This window comes from Aphis gossypii, chromosome 2, assembly GCF_020184175.1.
Source record: "Aphis gossypii isolate Hap1 chromosome 2, ASM2018417v2, whole genome shotgun sequence".
Classification (NCBI taxonomy): domain Eukaryota; kingdom Metazoa; phylum Arthropoda; class Insecta; order Hemiptera; family Aphididae; genus Aphis; species Aphis gossypii.
The window spans coordinates 3,544,828-3,560,563 of record NC_065531.1 but is presented as its reverse complement, the minus strand read 5'-3'; the positions used below and the strand labels follow the sequence as shown (position 1 = coordinate 3,560,563).

Here is a 15,736-nt window from a genome sequence, read left to right as displayed (position 1 = left end):
TTAATTTATAAAATTTAATTTATTAAGTTTAACTTGTGTTAGTTCGAGTTGTATAAGTATATTCCTTCCACCTATGAGACATATTCAACTCTACCTTAATTAATGATTAAATAAATTAGAATTTTTAAAAGTTATTATAAAATTATGTTTCTTTATTTTTAACAATTTTTTTTTCATTAATAAAATAACTGAAGAAAATAAAAATTATCGAGGGGAATGAAAAAATAATTTTGAAACACATTTTTAAAAATTTAATATGTTGATTGTTAAAAATCCGAAACATTATTTATCTACTATAGGCTGTATAATTCCCACTTAACATAAATTCATCACGCTTGTGGACCTTTAGCCATGATAGTAATTGTGTTGGTTTTCAAAAGTCGCGCTCTAGTTCGTCTTACAATTACAGTTCTTATAGGTGTAATGAGTTCTGCCTCGGGCTCGAATCAAATTAAATCTAAACTTACACTTCTTGGTAACCGCTGTACATGTAAGTATTGAATTATAGGTAGGTGGTAGGTAGGTACCTATAATATACAGAAGCAATTGCTATAATATTATAACGAGACGCGTTTTTTTTATCTTTGTAACTTGTGATCTCGCGTACGATATAATACATACAACATTTTTAAATACATAACCAATTAAATAATTTTCAGTAAAAAAAAGTATAAAAGAGTTAAAAAATACTTTTATAATTACTATTAAAGGAAAAATGAGAATGTGCATGCTTAGTGAATAATCCTGTATCTGTTTGTGTATCATTTAGGAGGTGGTATATTATTATATCGGTAAATAGTATGATTGTGTTAAAACGTACGATACATAAAACCACAGATCAGTCGAATTCTTCAAACTACATAAAGATTTTTTTATTTGAGAAAAGAAATATCGATGGTTTTCGCTGTTCGCATAATAATAAAAAATAGTTGTACATTATAGATTGAGACTGACTCAAATAGCTTGTTAAAATCTTGACAGCGTGACGATCGAATTATATGATAGTAGGTATTATATTATTAAATTAAAGATAGGTATACTAGCCAAAATTGTTTGGATATCCCTCAATCTCTGTTTACGCATTATAACCAATATAAATATTAAAATGTATTTATTAGAAAAAAAATAGAAAACATCTTTAATAGAAAAAAATTAAATCAACAAAAATGTTTAATAGGTAATACATATTTTTAATCAGATAAAATGTACCTGATATAAATAATTCATAATAGCCTGCAATATTATAAAATTCTGAAAGATGAATAGGTAGGTACTAATAGAACTTAAAAATGAAATGTCAATTGTAAGCAAATCAACTATTAAGATAAATTTTAAGTTATTTAAGTTTTTTTATACCATTGTAAAGTTAAACAAACTGTTTTAAAATTGTTCATAGAATAATAGCTTATAATTATTTTATTACGTTTAGAAACCGGAATTTTAGCATGCTAATAGAGTGCTAACTGATTTTGAAATTATATTTCCCCGATTTTTAATATTTTTTTAATCATCATCAAATATTCTATACTTTAAGAATGGTATATAGGTACATCAATAATATTATGATATTCATTTATTTTTTTTTTTGTTTTCAGTATCACTGTGCCTTATGCAGAACGTATTAAATCTAAATTACTGGCAATGTGTGATGAAAAGAACGGATCAATGTCCAGACATGGATATAAAAATATTTTTGTATTCCAGGTAAGATAAATAATATAATGAATATTCCACATTATTGATTTGAATGTACTATGTGTGGAATCTCTAAGCAAATGATATTCGGGCCAATTAAATCCTTAGAAATCATTGATATATCAAAGTGAAGTTATTAAAAAATAATGTATGATTATACCTACAGCATATTCCGTATAGTCGTAAGATCGATTTTAAGGTTTCAAATTGTTGGAACTAAACAACGGGCTTTATTTAATATGATTTTAACATACTTAAAAAATAATTATGCTTTTTTTATAAAAAAATTAACATTTCATGTTATATATAATATTCTAATACTTATTTGACAAAAGAACAGCCTTTTCTCTGTATCAAATTTTTTACTACACTATTGAACTTTTTTATAATTTTTTCTTTTTATAGAATTGTTTTTAATACTTCCCGAAGTGTTTATACGTCGCCCATTTTTTGTCTAATGGAAGGGGAGGGGGTGAGAATTGTATTGTATTTAAATGTTACAGTTTTTGAACGAGGCATTTGAATAATCTTAAGACTTTTCTTCACGGTGTTGTTAAGCAATAAGCATAGTACATACAATGTATTTTCTAGCAAATTTAATCGAAAATTATTATAATAGACAAAAGTACCCCGCAACTAATATCATACGTAGAGTTCTTTGTAGTCTGTACCTATCTTTTCAAGTATTGTTTGAGCAAATACTTAAAACCTTTACTGTAGCACAACCATTGTCCACTGTTACACGCTAATGTTTAAAATGTTCTCAAAAACGTAACTACTTACTATTCATTATAATTACTTAACGTAACCTATCGTAGGTAGATACGTATTTATAACATTTTTTTTCGATTTTTGTAGTAGGTACAAATATACCTAATGATGAAAAAAAAAACTAATAAAAATTACACCGTGTAAACATAGGTACGTGTTTCAGTGTTAGATAACTTCATGTTATAGTACAACATACGTGTCCATGCCATGCTCGTTTAAAAAAAAAATTATGTTATTGTAATAATAACATTGTACATTGACACAGTCAATTAGATTACACGTATGTATAATATATATATTTATACATTATACATATGATATTATATTGTGCCGACCCGACGTCAACTGCTGAAAATCCGATCCTGTCATTTATCACTATTGAAATAATATATTCGTGCGCAATCAATAAACACCTCTCAATTGGAGTGTATTGTGATCGAAGAAGTGTAACAAATCAATCACTCCGATCCATATAAACGAGAGTGACATTGTTTACTTATTATACTTTCATCGGTAAAAATTCCACGTACCATAATATACAGTTTCGTGAAAATAACGGACACTAAACAAACCGTTTCCAATTCGGTAAAGACTCTCAATACTTACTCTGAACTCTACAGGTGACGATAAAAACAAAAAATTTAAATTTGACTATACCTACATTTCCGTTTCATTTAAATCTAATAAATATGAACGAAAATAAAATATTACTTTTAAATATTATGTATAGGGTGATTCACATAATAATAACTATCACTCATTATTTCAAAATCTATTAATATTTTTGAAAATAAAATATTGTTTTTACATAATTTTCAGTCGGATATAAAACAATATACTTTTTATCGTAATCATTTTTTAAGTTTTTACTTTTTTGAATGACAATATATATTATTTTTAATTTCTTATTTTGAAGAAAAATATTTTTCAGATTTTGATATATAAAAATTTAATTTCAGACAAATAGCTTATGAATATTATGACTTATGAGTATTATTAATTATATGTAAAGTGATGTTGGGTGGACTTGGGAGATACGGAGACGTCCCACAAAATGTTGATCTACTACTCCGCTTACCTAAACTTTAAAATATACTCATAAACTACTCGTCCGAATTTCGATTTTGACGATTTTGTGTATGGATATACCTACTCCAAACATCTTACTTTACAATATTATGTAATTAAAAATGTATGTTGTTATTCAAAAAAGTAAAAAGACTTATACAATTATAACGATAATAAAATATATTATATATATTTTGACTAAAAATTTTTTTCAAAAATGTTAATTAATTTTGAAATAATGGGGGTTGTTTAATAAAAGAATCATCCAGTATACTAAAACTTATATAGTTGTATGTATAATATACACGATGAAATACATTATAAATTATCTCAATTTTTTTGCGAAGAGTAAGTTAGTTGTTTTAGATAGTTTATAGATGCCAATATTTCATTTTTATTGGAACACTATTTCATAATTATGTACCTAACTAAAACAATAATATAGAATATAACTTTTTAAGTGTATAGTATCTATACTAAATAGTAGTAAGTATATAGTATATACTTATGAGTGAAGTCGGATGAAAACTTTCAAGTATTTTTGTAAAATAAAATAAAGTTTTAATCGATACTGTTTGAAAACGTTATAACAAAACAAGCGATATTTTTATTAGAAAGTATCATATCGATAAAATAAAAGAGAAAAAACGTACATTTTTTTAGTCAATAATCATTATTAATACCTATTAGACATTATTTATTTATTGTATATAATTAGAAATTACCATTGTTTTATTAGACGAGCAGGTTAGGTAAGAGACTCGGTTCTCATATAATTATATGCCATGCACTGCGATTTCACAGTTGAAAAATTTTATACAAAAATTATATAAAAATATTGTCATTTCTCAAAGAATGTTAAGTTAAGTGTTCCTCCGTGGCTGGAACAAGTATAATAGCATTGTTAAAATTGTTCAATCTTCAATTAATTCGTTATTTCTGAATTGTTATCGTCTGATTGCGTTGCGTTGAAATAATTGAATTTATATTGAGATAAATTAAAGCTTGAAATATTGCAGTCCAAGATATTTTATCAGTCATTTTCTCCACTATACGCGGAAAAACAATGAATCATAGGTATGTTCTTACAGATCTTTGTAATATTAGATGAATTCTAATGTAACTATTATAGACAAAATTTGAATAGATAAAATGTAACAGCATATGATAAAAAAAAATTTATCAACAAGGTTAGTATAATAGAAAATGGTATTACTCATTAGTCATTATATTATTATGCACGGATTGCTAGGGGCAGCCTTGGTACTATGACATGAACTGAATAGAAAAAAACATATCTACCTATATTAAAAATATGGTATTTATTGCACCGTGTGCATTTGACAAAAATCTAGTTTGACAATAATCCAGCTTATCGATGTTAAAAAGTCACTCTAAGATAATATTAAATAATATTCATATTTTAATAATATAACTACTTATTTTTGGGTAGATCTTTATAATTGAATTTATAAAGATATTACAATTTACGTTCATTATGCTACGATTACACAATATTACAATCGATAAACTTTATTATGTCTTATATCATACATGCGTATGTGGCTTATAACGTCGTATAAAACATCATAGAACAAAACAATTTTCTATGATCTACTAATTATAATTGAAAAACATTCGAATATATAGCTTATATTATAGTCTAATAATTACTCAGACGAGTATTTACCCAACTCTTCTTGTGACATATATTAATAATTAGGTATAATGTACATAATAATTTATATATTTTAAATTTAAACATTGGATGTTTTTACAGCGGTGCTAAACGAAAAAAATTAATCGATGTTCGAAACAAGAACACACTCCGGTACAGCGGTTGGGATCCTAGCAAAAAAAACGTCATCATTATTCATGGTTTTAACGGAACAGAAAGCAAGACCCCGATGACAATCATCAGAAATGGTTAGTGATCCATATCGAATAGTACATACCTTATATCTTATTATATTATGATCACTTTTATCATCGTCATTATTATAATTATTAATTATTATTAACGAAGCTTGTTTTATCAGTACTTATATGTATTTAAGCAGATAATTATTCCAGTATTTCACCGCAGAATATAAACATTGTAAACGAAATCCTTTATAAAACCGACAAATTACAATGATAACATTATATGCACAACTAGTATATACAATTATACTGTCTTGTATTTATAGTTGGTGAATGTATTTTAATTAAAAAGTGGACTCGTCTCGCTTCGCTCGCTTTTAACTTTTAAGTGTGTGCAGTGGAATAGTATAATGTTTAAAATTTGATCCTGAAATTAAGTTATTTAAAATATTATCGTAAGGATTTGAAAAAAACGACTTCAACTGTGTGTTTCAACTGCTGCAGAGAATGTTTATTGACCCAAAAGACAAAAGTTGTCACGATTTGGTAAGATTTATTCATATAAAATCGTGTAATTTTTAATGCACTTCAGATATATATTACAATAGTATTTCTTATTCTGTTTATCCTGCCACATAAGATAACTTAGTGGAAAAATTAGAAATACATAAAGATTTTCTTTTTTAGCAAACTGGAAGAAGCTATAATTTAAATTAATATTAAAATAAACTTCAATAAAACGTCTCAACAATTTAAATTAAAACTATAGTACCTAGTAGAAACTTTAGTCATGTCCTATGAAAATTTAAAAAAATATAATATTATCTACGTGCTATTTTTATAGCCAAAACAACATATTCTTACTAAAACTGTGAGAATCGCCATCGCCATCATATACGTATTGTGTATATATGATTTATAAAATTAAAGAAGTCACGATGAACGTATAATATATTTATTATGAAGTTTCTTCTCTTTAAGATCCATGTACGCCACATAGATAAAACACATTTATGTAAAATTGTTTTTTTTTATGATTTTTTAATAATTTTAGAGTAAAAAAAATGTATTACAAAATTTATAGAAGATAATATTATTGAGGATTTGACATATCAGTTTTATATTTTATTAGTACTAGGTAAAAATGTTTGTAAATTTAAATGGATATACAATTGTTTTTAGATAATACTTAGACATGTCATACTCTCAAAAATATTATTTTCTTTAATTTTTGTAATATGTGATTCTAAAGTTAAGATTACTAAATTTAAAAACATAAAAATATGATTTTACGTGAATACGTTTTGTCTATATTGCGTGTGTGCCAGAGAGAGAAAACTAAAAATGCGCTGATATCCACTTGAGTTATGCATTATGTATTCTAGTTTTAAAACAAAACACTGAGGATACGAGATTACGTTTTTACGAAACCTCCACTGTAATAAATTATTTTAACACGAAAATGTCTATGATCAGCCCTCGCACATGATACGTTTACACTTTTTTTTTACTATATCTATACATATTATAGAGTATAATAATATATATATAAAAGACATTGGTAGGTACTAGGTAACAATCGTGACTAACATAACACAGTTTCATCCATATCACCGAGATCCGATCACAGCGTAACTAACACAAGCTATAAACTCAACCGCCACGTTTAACGTGACACAATCGGAGCTCTCGTGCATTTTCGAATATGATAATATACTTTCCGACGTCTATTGTACCTCATCGTTTGGAGCCATTATAAGAGTGTAATATGCTGATCGGTAGCATTGTTTTTCACTGTCTATCACACGTATACTACTCTTAGTTATATTTTATTATAAAAGCATTACTATCATTTATACAAAATTAAATCATCTTCTTAAAATTGCGCCTCAGAATTTTATATACAAGTCTCCCTTTCTCGCTCGTACGCCAGTATGACCCTCTTTTTTAAGACCTGCCTATCGCAATTTTACTCCATCCAATATCTAGCTATCAAACTTTGTACGATTTACGACTATAGTCGTTTGTAACTTTTTTTGCAATAATAATAATAAGGTGGGCGGGATCAAACGCATACTAAAAATGTTTATTTTCGTTTAATTATAACATACATTCGAATACGTATACCTCATCCGAGTCCTAAAGTCACGGCGATTTATGTAAATATAATATAATATTATGTATTATTGTCACATTACTTTTGTTGCAGCGTACCTAAACCGAAAGGACTACAATGTGTTTACTGTGGACTGGGAACCGCTGACGTTTTTCCCGTGTTATCTGTCCTCGCTGAGCAACACCAGGCTGGTAGCCCAATGTACGGCTCAATTCTACGCCCATCTCACCTATTCTGGAGCATCGGCGTACGATATACATTGTGTCGGCCACAGTCTCGGGGCCCACATATGTGGCATGATAAGCAACCACCTGACACACAGACAGCACAAGATCATAGGTGCGTACATCTTTATATATGTATATTACACGTACATATTTATTATAAATTAAATTTATTGTGTGGTAACTTTTTTTTATACATTTAACTATAAGATAATTGCAAAAACAATATTTTATATTGTGCACTGCTATATTATTATATACGTACATCGTGTCATTAGCTGTATAATTCGACTTAGCCTGAGAAAAATAAAAACAAACAGAAATACTGTGTTATATTAGGAAGCGCGTGCCGGGGGGGGGGTATTTTTGGAATTAACTATCGTCATTTCGACCTAATCTAAGCCACTACTTTCTCTTATTTACCTACACGTAAGTACTAAAATAGACAATATTATTATAAATTAAGTTAAAACATCCATACATATATTACGGTTTCCTAGGAAAGTCTTCTGAGTTCTAATACAAGTGAAATATTATTAGTAGTAATATACCTACATGTGTAATTTAATAAGTGTACCTACAGTGTAGGTCCTACACGATATTATACATATATGTATAATATAAAGTCATGCAATTTTCTCACGAACGCAAATCGTGTACCTCCGCCGACCAAGCCGAATACATATACCATGTTAATATTCTCTATTGTTAGGATAAGTATACCTATTTTGTATTTCTGCTTATCATACGATACCGCTCGTCTGGACAAGCGTTTTCGGTAACTATAATATCATGTAGTTATAATCAACGTCAAGTCTCCACGATATACGAGAGGTATATAGAAAAGTAAATTATGCTCCTAGAAACCAGGTATGAATATATATGTTATGGATACGCGTACCAACAATTACGGCCTCAACCTCGGGTGTAGTTTAGCAAAGCACTTACGTAAACTTTTATAGGTAGATTAATATATTTATTATTTATATATATATATATTAAATATACGTACATACGTTATTCCATTTTAAGAGAAGCAGTGACGGCAGTGCACTTGAACTTGTGATTTCGTGTTATCAATTTATAGTACACGCATGTTTTTAGAAGGTCATGCCATGGAGCGACGGGTGGCCGAAAGTCTACAACTGCTTTACACTAAATATTATTATATCGTGTACAGAAATTAGAATATTTTTTTTTTTATAGCTCTCGATTGAGATACCTAGATATCATACTGATAATACTAAAAGTATATAGTATATAGTAGATCACTGTTTTTTTTATAAACAGCCTTTAAAGTTATTTTAAGTTATTTCGATATATCCGATTTAAAATATGGTATTTTTAATAGAAAAAAAATATACAATTTCCACATGTCAACATAATGTCATAATATATGTAATGTATATTAAAAATAGTTTCACTGAAAATCGCTTTGAGTTTTGCAATGCCAACGACGTAAAGTTGTTTCACAGTTATGTAAATTGGGCGACGGTTATTGAACATATATAATATTATATATATATCATGGTTTGTTGTAGACATCAGCTGCAATGAACACCAATCTATTATTATATTATAATATTTTATACATTCATAACCGAAACGTTTTACTCTTCCATTATTTTCTTGTCGATTTTCAAATAAAATACATTAACTCGCAACAACGACTTGTTTGAAAACGTTATCGTTATTCGAGTCATCAACTGTTAAACGGAAACAAAAAAAAGCTATAAAATAACGTATATTCATGTTTCGAAATTATTACAACCATCAGTTATTGTATATTGACAAGCAAAAGAATAGTATGTATTATTTCATATAATACATCTCCACCAAACGAACGATTTTTTTTTAATTTTGATATAATCTGTGTTTTCTCAACCACGTGTTGTTTTGCATTCTTGCCTCGACAAAAAAATATATAAATCTTACTTATCCTAGGTTAAAATTCGAACTCTGCAGTGCGATGTCTGAAAAATGAAAATACGACTATCGTTCTCATCGAGGTTAAAGGTGATTAACTGGGTGATTTACTAGGTGATTGATTCACCAAGCGTGCTCATTAGTCATTACTCAACCTCATTTTTTAATTAAATAATTAATTTTGTTCAAATTAAATTCTGATTTTTACAATTTTTAAATATACTTAAAGATCATACTTTAAAATTCTTGAATTTTTTTACTACTTTAGCAGTATTAATAAAACCTATTTTTCTAATGTAAATTATTTATTAGGTAATTTTACCCAATGGGTTTTGTGAAATCCATTTTAAGTAATATATTATTCTTAGCATAAATATTTTAATAAATTAAAAATACTCGTTAGAATTATTAATTAAGTATTTCAAAAAATTAAAAAAAAAATTATCCACTGAATAATTTAAAGAAAAAAAAACTGTCATTTGAAAAAAAACCAGAAGTTTACGGATACTCCATAAGTAGTACAAAAGTATTAATAATTTAAACTTATGATTTTTACACAAAAATTAAAAAAAAAAATCAAAATTAGAATAAGTTGATTATTCATTGAAAAAAATGGGGGGTGAGCATACTTGGCGAATCACCCTGTATATACAGTATAATATACCATATAATGTACTAACGCGAATGTCTCGACGAAGAAGATTTCTGGTAAAACCTGTTTTTCTTTCTTCCGGATAATGATAAATGGGTCACGTGTGCAGAAGACGTGACCTACTATCTAATATAATACCACATAATAATAAAGTTTTTAAGATGTGTATCGCCAATTATCGTATAATTATACTAAAAATATTCATACGATTTTTTTGTAATTTCCGTTTCTACAAAGATCGGCCATGACCGTGAATTCGGCAGTGGGTTTTTTGTGGGTACCTATCGCGCGCGGCATTCTTCTTAACTTTCCAGTTTCCTCTCGGTCGTATTCGTTATTATACACGTACTGTACTGTGTTTATATTATGCATATATAGTATAAAAACATTTCGTTTTTGCCACATGATAGACACAAGATATGTGTTTTTAATTTTCTTTTTTTCAGATCATTATATACGTGCTCGGCTATGATCGTGATCGTATAAATATATAATTTGGTATGTGATCACTTCTATACATCTAATTGGAGTATTCCTTGAATTCGGCCGATTACTGAATGTTGCTTTTTTAATAGTATGAGTTATATTAGTAAGATATCTATTGATTTTATCTTATCATTAAACCATATAGGTATATAATATATAAATATATAAATATATATATTATAATGTATGTAGATTGTAGATAATACTATAATACTTGGTAGATATAAAAAAGTCATCTTGTATGAGAGACATATTATAGAAGTAGAGAGACAGCGGGAGAAAGCGTGTGTCAAAAAGTAATATAGTATAATGGTTTCAGGATGTTAAGTCCAATAAATATAGCCCAATATGTAGTCAGGTCCAAAATGCATTTAGCCCCGATTTCTATTTTAAATTCGCTTTAGACCACCATCACTAAAAAAAATATTTTACAATAATCAAACAACCTAACCTTACGAGTCTATATGCCATTATGTTTTTCACTGTTTAAAGTAAAAAAAAAAGTTCAAATTAGAAAATTTAGCTATTCGTCCCACTCCCACGTGGCCATATCATGTTGTATTTATTTGATTCCGGTTCGTGTACTACACATTATGTTTAACAAATATACATACACTTAATTCTAACCATTAAGTATTATTGATTAAACTTAATGTCGCATTAGATAATAATTACTATTTGAACGAAATCACGATTAGACTTTATCGAACTCATTTTCAGTAAATTAGCCAATGTAATAATTGTATACAATACTGAGTTTAAACTTTAAAGTGATATGATTTATTTTCCAGTAAAAAAGTATGTTATTAACTACAAATTTATAAAACTTATAAACAATAATTGATGATTTACTCATTTTCACAGTATTTTGAAGATTTTAAATTGCCCTGTTTTGAATTACAAAAATACAATATTTAATAATTAATATATTGAATTATGATTACTTATTAGAAAAATATACATACATTTATTTACCAATACAATAATTTGTAAGATTTGTCTGTAAAGTATAAAAATTAACGTCTGTATTGGTCGACTTTTCTAGGACATCATTAAAATATAACCCTATAATTTCTCGAAATCGAACATTATTTTGGTGTATGAAGTTCACAGATCACTTGATGTAATATATAGTTGTTCACATATCAGCGAAACGTTGATTAATAAATAATGACATCAAATTATATGGTGTGCTAAAACAAAACTAAACGATTTCAGAGTACGAACATAATATAATACGTATTTAACCCGTGGCTAAAAAACAGTAATCGACCTTAATTACGTGTATGTAGGTATTTTCATCACAAGCGTCGCGTGGTATATAATGACTATAATGTGAAAGAATATCACGCGTGAAAATATGATTTTTTGACCCGTCTGTGACTTTTTTTCCGGTATAATGCTTAAAAGACACGTGGAAATTATTCAAAATTTTAAATGCTATAATAAAAATTAATTATCTTAACTTGCTTAATTATTAAGTGTACATTTATTCTACGTGAAATAATGAAAATGACGTTTACTATAGTATTTAATATTTTTTATAATCATTGTTATTATGTTCACGTCAGCGCCATACGATGGTAACTATGTATAGGGCCGTAGATTATCTAACTCTGTAAGCTCGATTAGGAAATAGGATGTAAAAATTCTCCATAAATTTCACTGCCGAAACAAATGTATGATGTACCTGTGCTTATAAATATCGTATTATGTTATATTTTTTTTTTACCGAAATTTTAAATACAAATTTATGCTTTGCCAATAAATTATATAAACTATTATATACATTTACGAGATTATTGAGTATTGTTTTCGTGTCAAATAATATTAACAATAAGATTACGCCGAAGAAAAATGATACGGTAATAATATCTCTTAAGTAATAATTGTAATATCGTATAGACATTTTTTACCGGTAAAAATACACTTTGTTTAAATGTAGTCATGTAGGCATATAATTATATATTATTATTTTTTTTACGTCGGATCATCACCGCCCTACCTTTACCAATGACCCACACGATATAGTATACAACCAAACTAGAAATATGTTTGGTTTTATTTAAGTATCAATAATTATTTACAGATTCTTTTCGTAAGTATTTTCTCTTCTTACTCATTCGCAAACGAGGTTCATGACTTTCCCTGATTATCATAGGCATATGCAACAATGTAAGCCGGTAAAAACAACTTATTCGAATTATAATGCTATCGAAACTCCTGATAAGATCAATTTTTACTAAAAACAAATAGATAAAATTCATAAAAAAAAAGATATCTCAAGGTTATCGAACTCCAGTAAAATATTATGATTATAATACCAACAATATTTATTAACTGATTACTCTTTAAATTTAACTGCATACCTAATTGCAATTACATAATTAATATTTTTTAATGTCAAAAATGTACGTAAAATAAAACTGTTTTTTTTTTTTATATAGAATAGTTCCTATAATGTCTTGAGTTAAATTTGTACATCACTTATTTGAATCTATTGAAATACGTGGATATGCAAAATCATTAAATTCACAACATTATACAGAACATTTGCGTTTAACGTCAGTATTATAATATATAATTTCAATTTAAGATTTGATTTTGGAAACCTGTTATAGGTACCTTCATATTATAATGACAGTTATTAATAATTTTAAAATAATTACGAAGAAACAAGAGAGCTAAGTTCCGTTTCTTACTTTCGTCACTTAACACTTTCTTACATTGATATAATATAATATTTAAGTTTCAAGCGTATACATAGTTCATAGTTTGTCTAACCTAATACCTTTCTCCGTTACACTAATATGATTGATATGTTATTACAAGTTGTAATTTATAGACTCACAGTCGGACAGTCCGCAGAAATATTGAAATATGTTATTACTATACACCAGGGGTCTTCAACCCGCGGCCAGCCCTATCATAATATGTGGCCCGCGATCACATTTGAAGTTTAGCATGTATATTTTCTATTTCAAAAAAAAAAAAGATTTTTGAAAAATAATACGTGTCCCGCTGCAAAAAAAGGTTGAAGACCCCTGCTATACACTATACTACTATTACTACTATAGGTACATTATTTACAAAATATTTTAATAATAAATTAACTACTATTTATGTGTTGTAAGTTATTACAACGATTACTGATAATTACAATATACGTATGAAATACACTGATAAATCGTTGTTTCCGTTCATCTATGAAATCCTATAAGAGAAAATCGAAATGACGAAAACCCAAACAAGCATAGGTATAAGTTAACTATAGACAATATTCCATAATGTTAATACTTTCAGCGCCTATACTATATTGAAATAATATGAACTCTTACATTGCACAACTTGTACAAGTATATAATATATACTATATATAATATTTAAATTTTTTCGATTTATGTGTAATTACTATAATTATATAGAGTGAATAAGTAATCAGCCATAGCTGATAGCTACACTACTTTATTTTATAGATCAATGTTTACGATTGGTACTATAAACTTTAAATGCCATTTAAATCATAACAATAATATTACTAGTTGTCAAGCTATCATAGTTTATACTAGTGGCTTTTAAAATAAAAAAAAAATATATTACTAGTATTATTATGATTGTAGAATTATCATCAAATTAATTTTTCAAGCTGCAAGTTATAAGAGACATTTTTTACGAACTTTAAAGTAGATACTTTATATTATTTAACGATATGGGTACCCCTACGATCTGTTTTTAAACCATTAAGTAAATTTTAAAACCTGTGTAAGACAAGCCAATTAGGTTATGGTTTCGATGTTTATGAATAAATTATTTTGCCCCCCCCCTCAAATTTTTTCTAGCTACATTACTGGTTAGTTGAACCCAATGGTGAAATAATATTTTGTGACGTAGATCACGGCATTTTAACTTATCGAAATTAATTTTTTTATTCATAATTATCAGAATAATGTTCTGATTAGGAGTATAAAATTAAAGACGTATACTTAATTTTGGCGTTGTTATTCTGTTACAGGTCTCGATCCGGCCAGACCATTGGTCGATAGATACGGTTCGGCCGAGTTCCGGTTAACCAGGGACGATGCGACCATGGTGCAGGTGATACACACAAACGCGGGATTCCTCGGTGAAGCTCCTCAAGTTGGGCACGTCGACTTTTGCGTGAACGGTGGCCGCCTTCAACCAAGCTGCGCCAAGGAGCCCAGAAATATCCGTAATAATTATTGCTCGTCGCCAGTCTGGCGGAACGATCCATTAGCACAACTAAGATGTAGGGTCACCATTTTTCTATACTATATTCATATTATACGTAATATACGACGACTATATACAGCCAACTTGTTACCAAGACTTACTACGAACGGTGTTAAAAACGATTTTTATCATTTGCCAGTGGATAAGATTCATCAAATCAATTATCAATCATTACAAGATATTATAATGTGCGCTTAAAGATGATCAAAAGGGTGCCTGGGAAGCCTACGCGTTTGGTTAGGTTAAAAAAACTCACCTCGTGGGAAATAATGTCATGTCACATGGAAATGTCTGATTTTGTTAATTCGTATTTTCATTTGAAAAATCAATACTATTATATAGATCGTATTGGACTCCGATTTTTAAAACTCTTTTTTCAGAAATCATAATAAATAACTTAAACACGTTTTTAAGTATTTAGATTACATTATTATGATTTCAAGTTTATTTAAAGACTGTTAAAATCCAACACGACCTGTATTCTTTTCCAAATAAAATAAGAAAAAATAGCCGGCACCCTTAAGTACTTAAATCATAATATTTTGCAGAGTTGAAATCACATTTATTTATTTTTTTATCATCTAAATAAGTGTACAATTTATTGTGAGTCTTACCGTATTTGTCCATGTATGTACTCATAAGACTGCTTACTCACTGGCGACTAACGATTGGTTCATTCGAACT

At 28.0% G+C, this 15,736-nt stretch overlaps 1 protein-coding gene across 2 annotated transcripts in view; it reads left to right on the top strand.

Moving 5' to 3' along the window:
* LOC114127927 (phospholipase A1-like) overlaps positions 1-15,736 on the top strand; it is a 29,725-nt gene that overhangs the window by 8,925 nt on the left and 5,064 nt on the right. The window contains exons 4-7 of one of the 2 annotated variants that reach the window (XM_050199544.1): positions 1,596-1,704; positions 5,315-5,460; positions 7,607-7,852; positions 14,814-15,011. In XM_050199544.1, the coding sequence (XP_050055501.1) occupies positions 1,596-1,704; positions 5,315-5,460; positions 7,607-7,852; positions 14,814-15,011 (699 nt within the window). Of the gene's footprint in view, positions 1-1,595; positions 1,705-5,314; positions 5,461-7,606; positions 7,853-14,813; positions 15,069-15,736 lie in introns of both variants that reach the window. The other variant, XM_050199543.1, reaches the window with a different exon arrangement.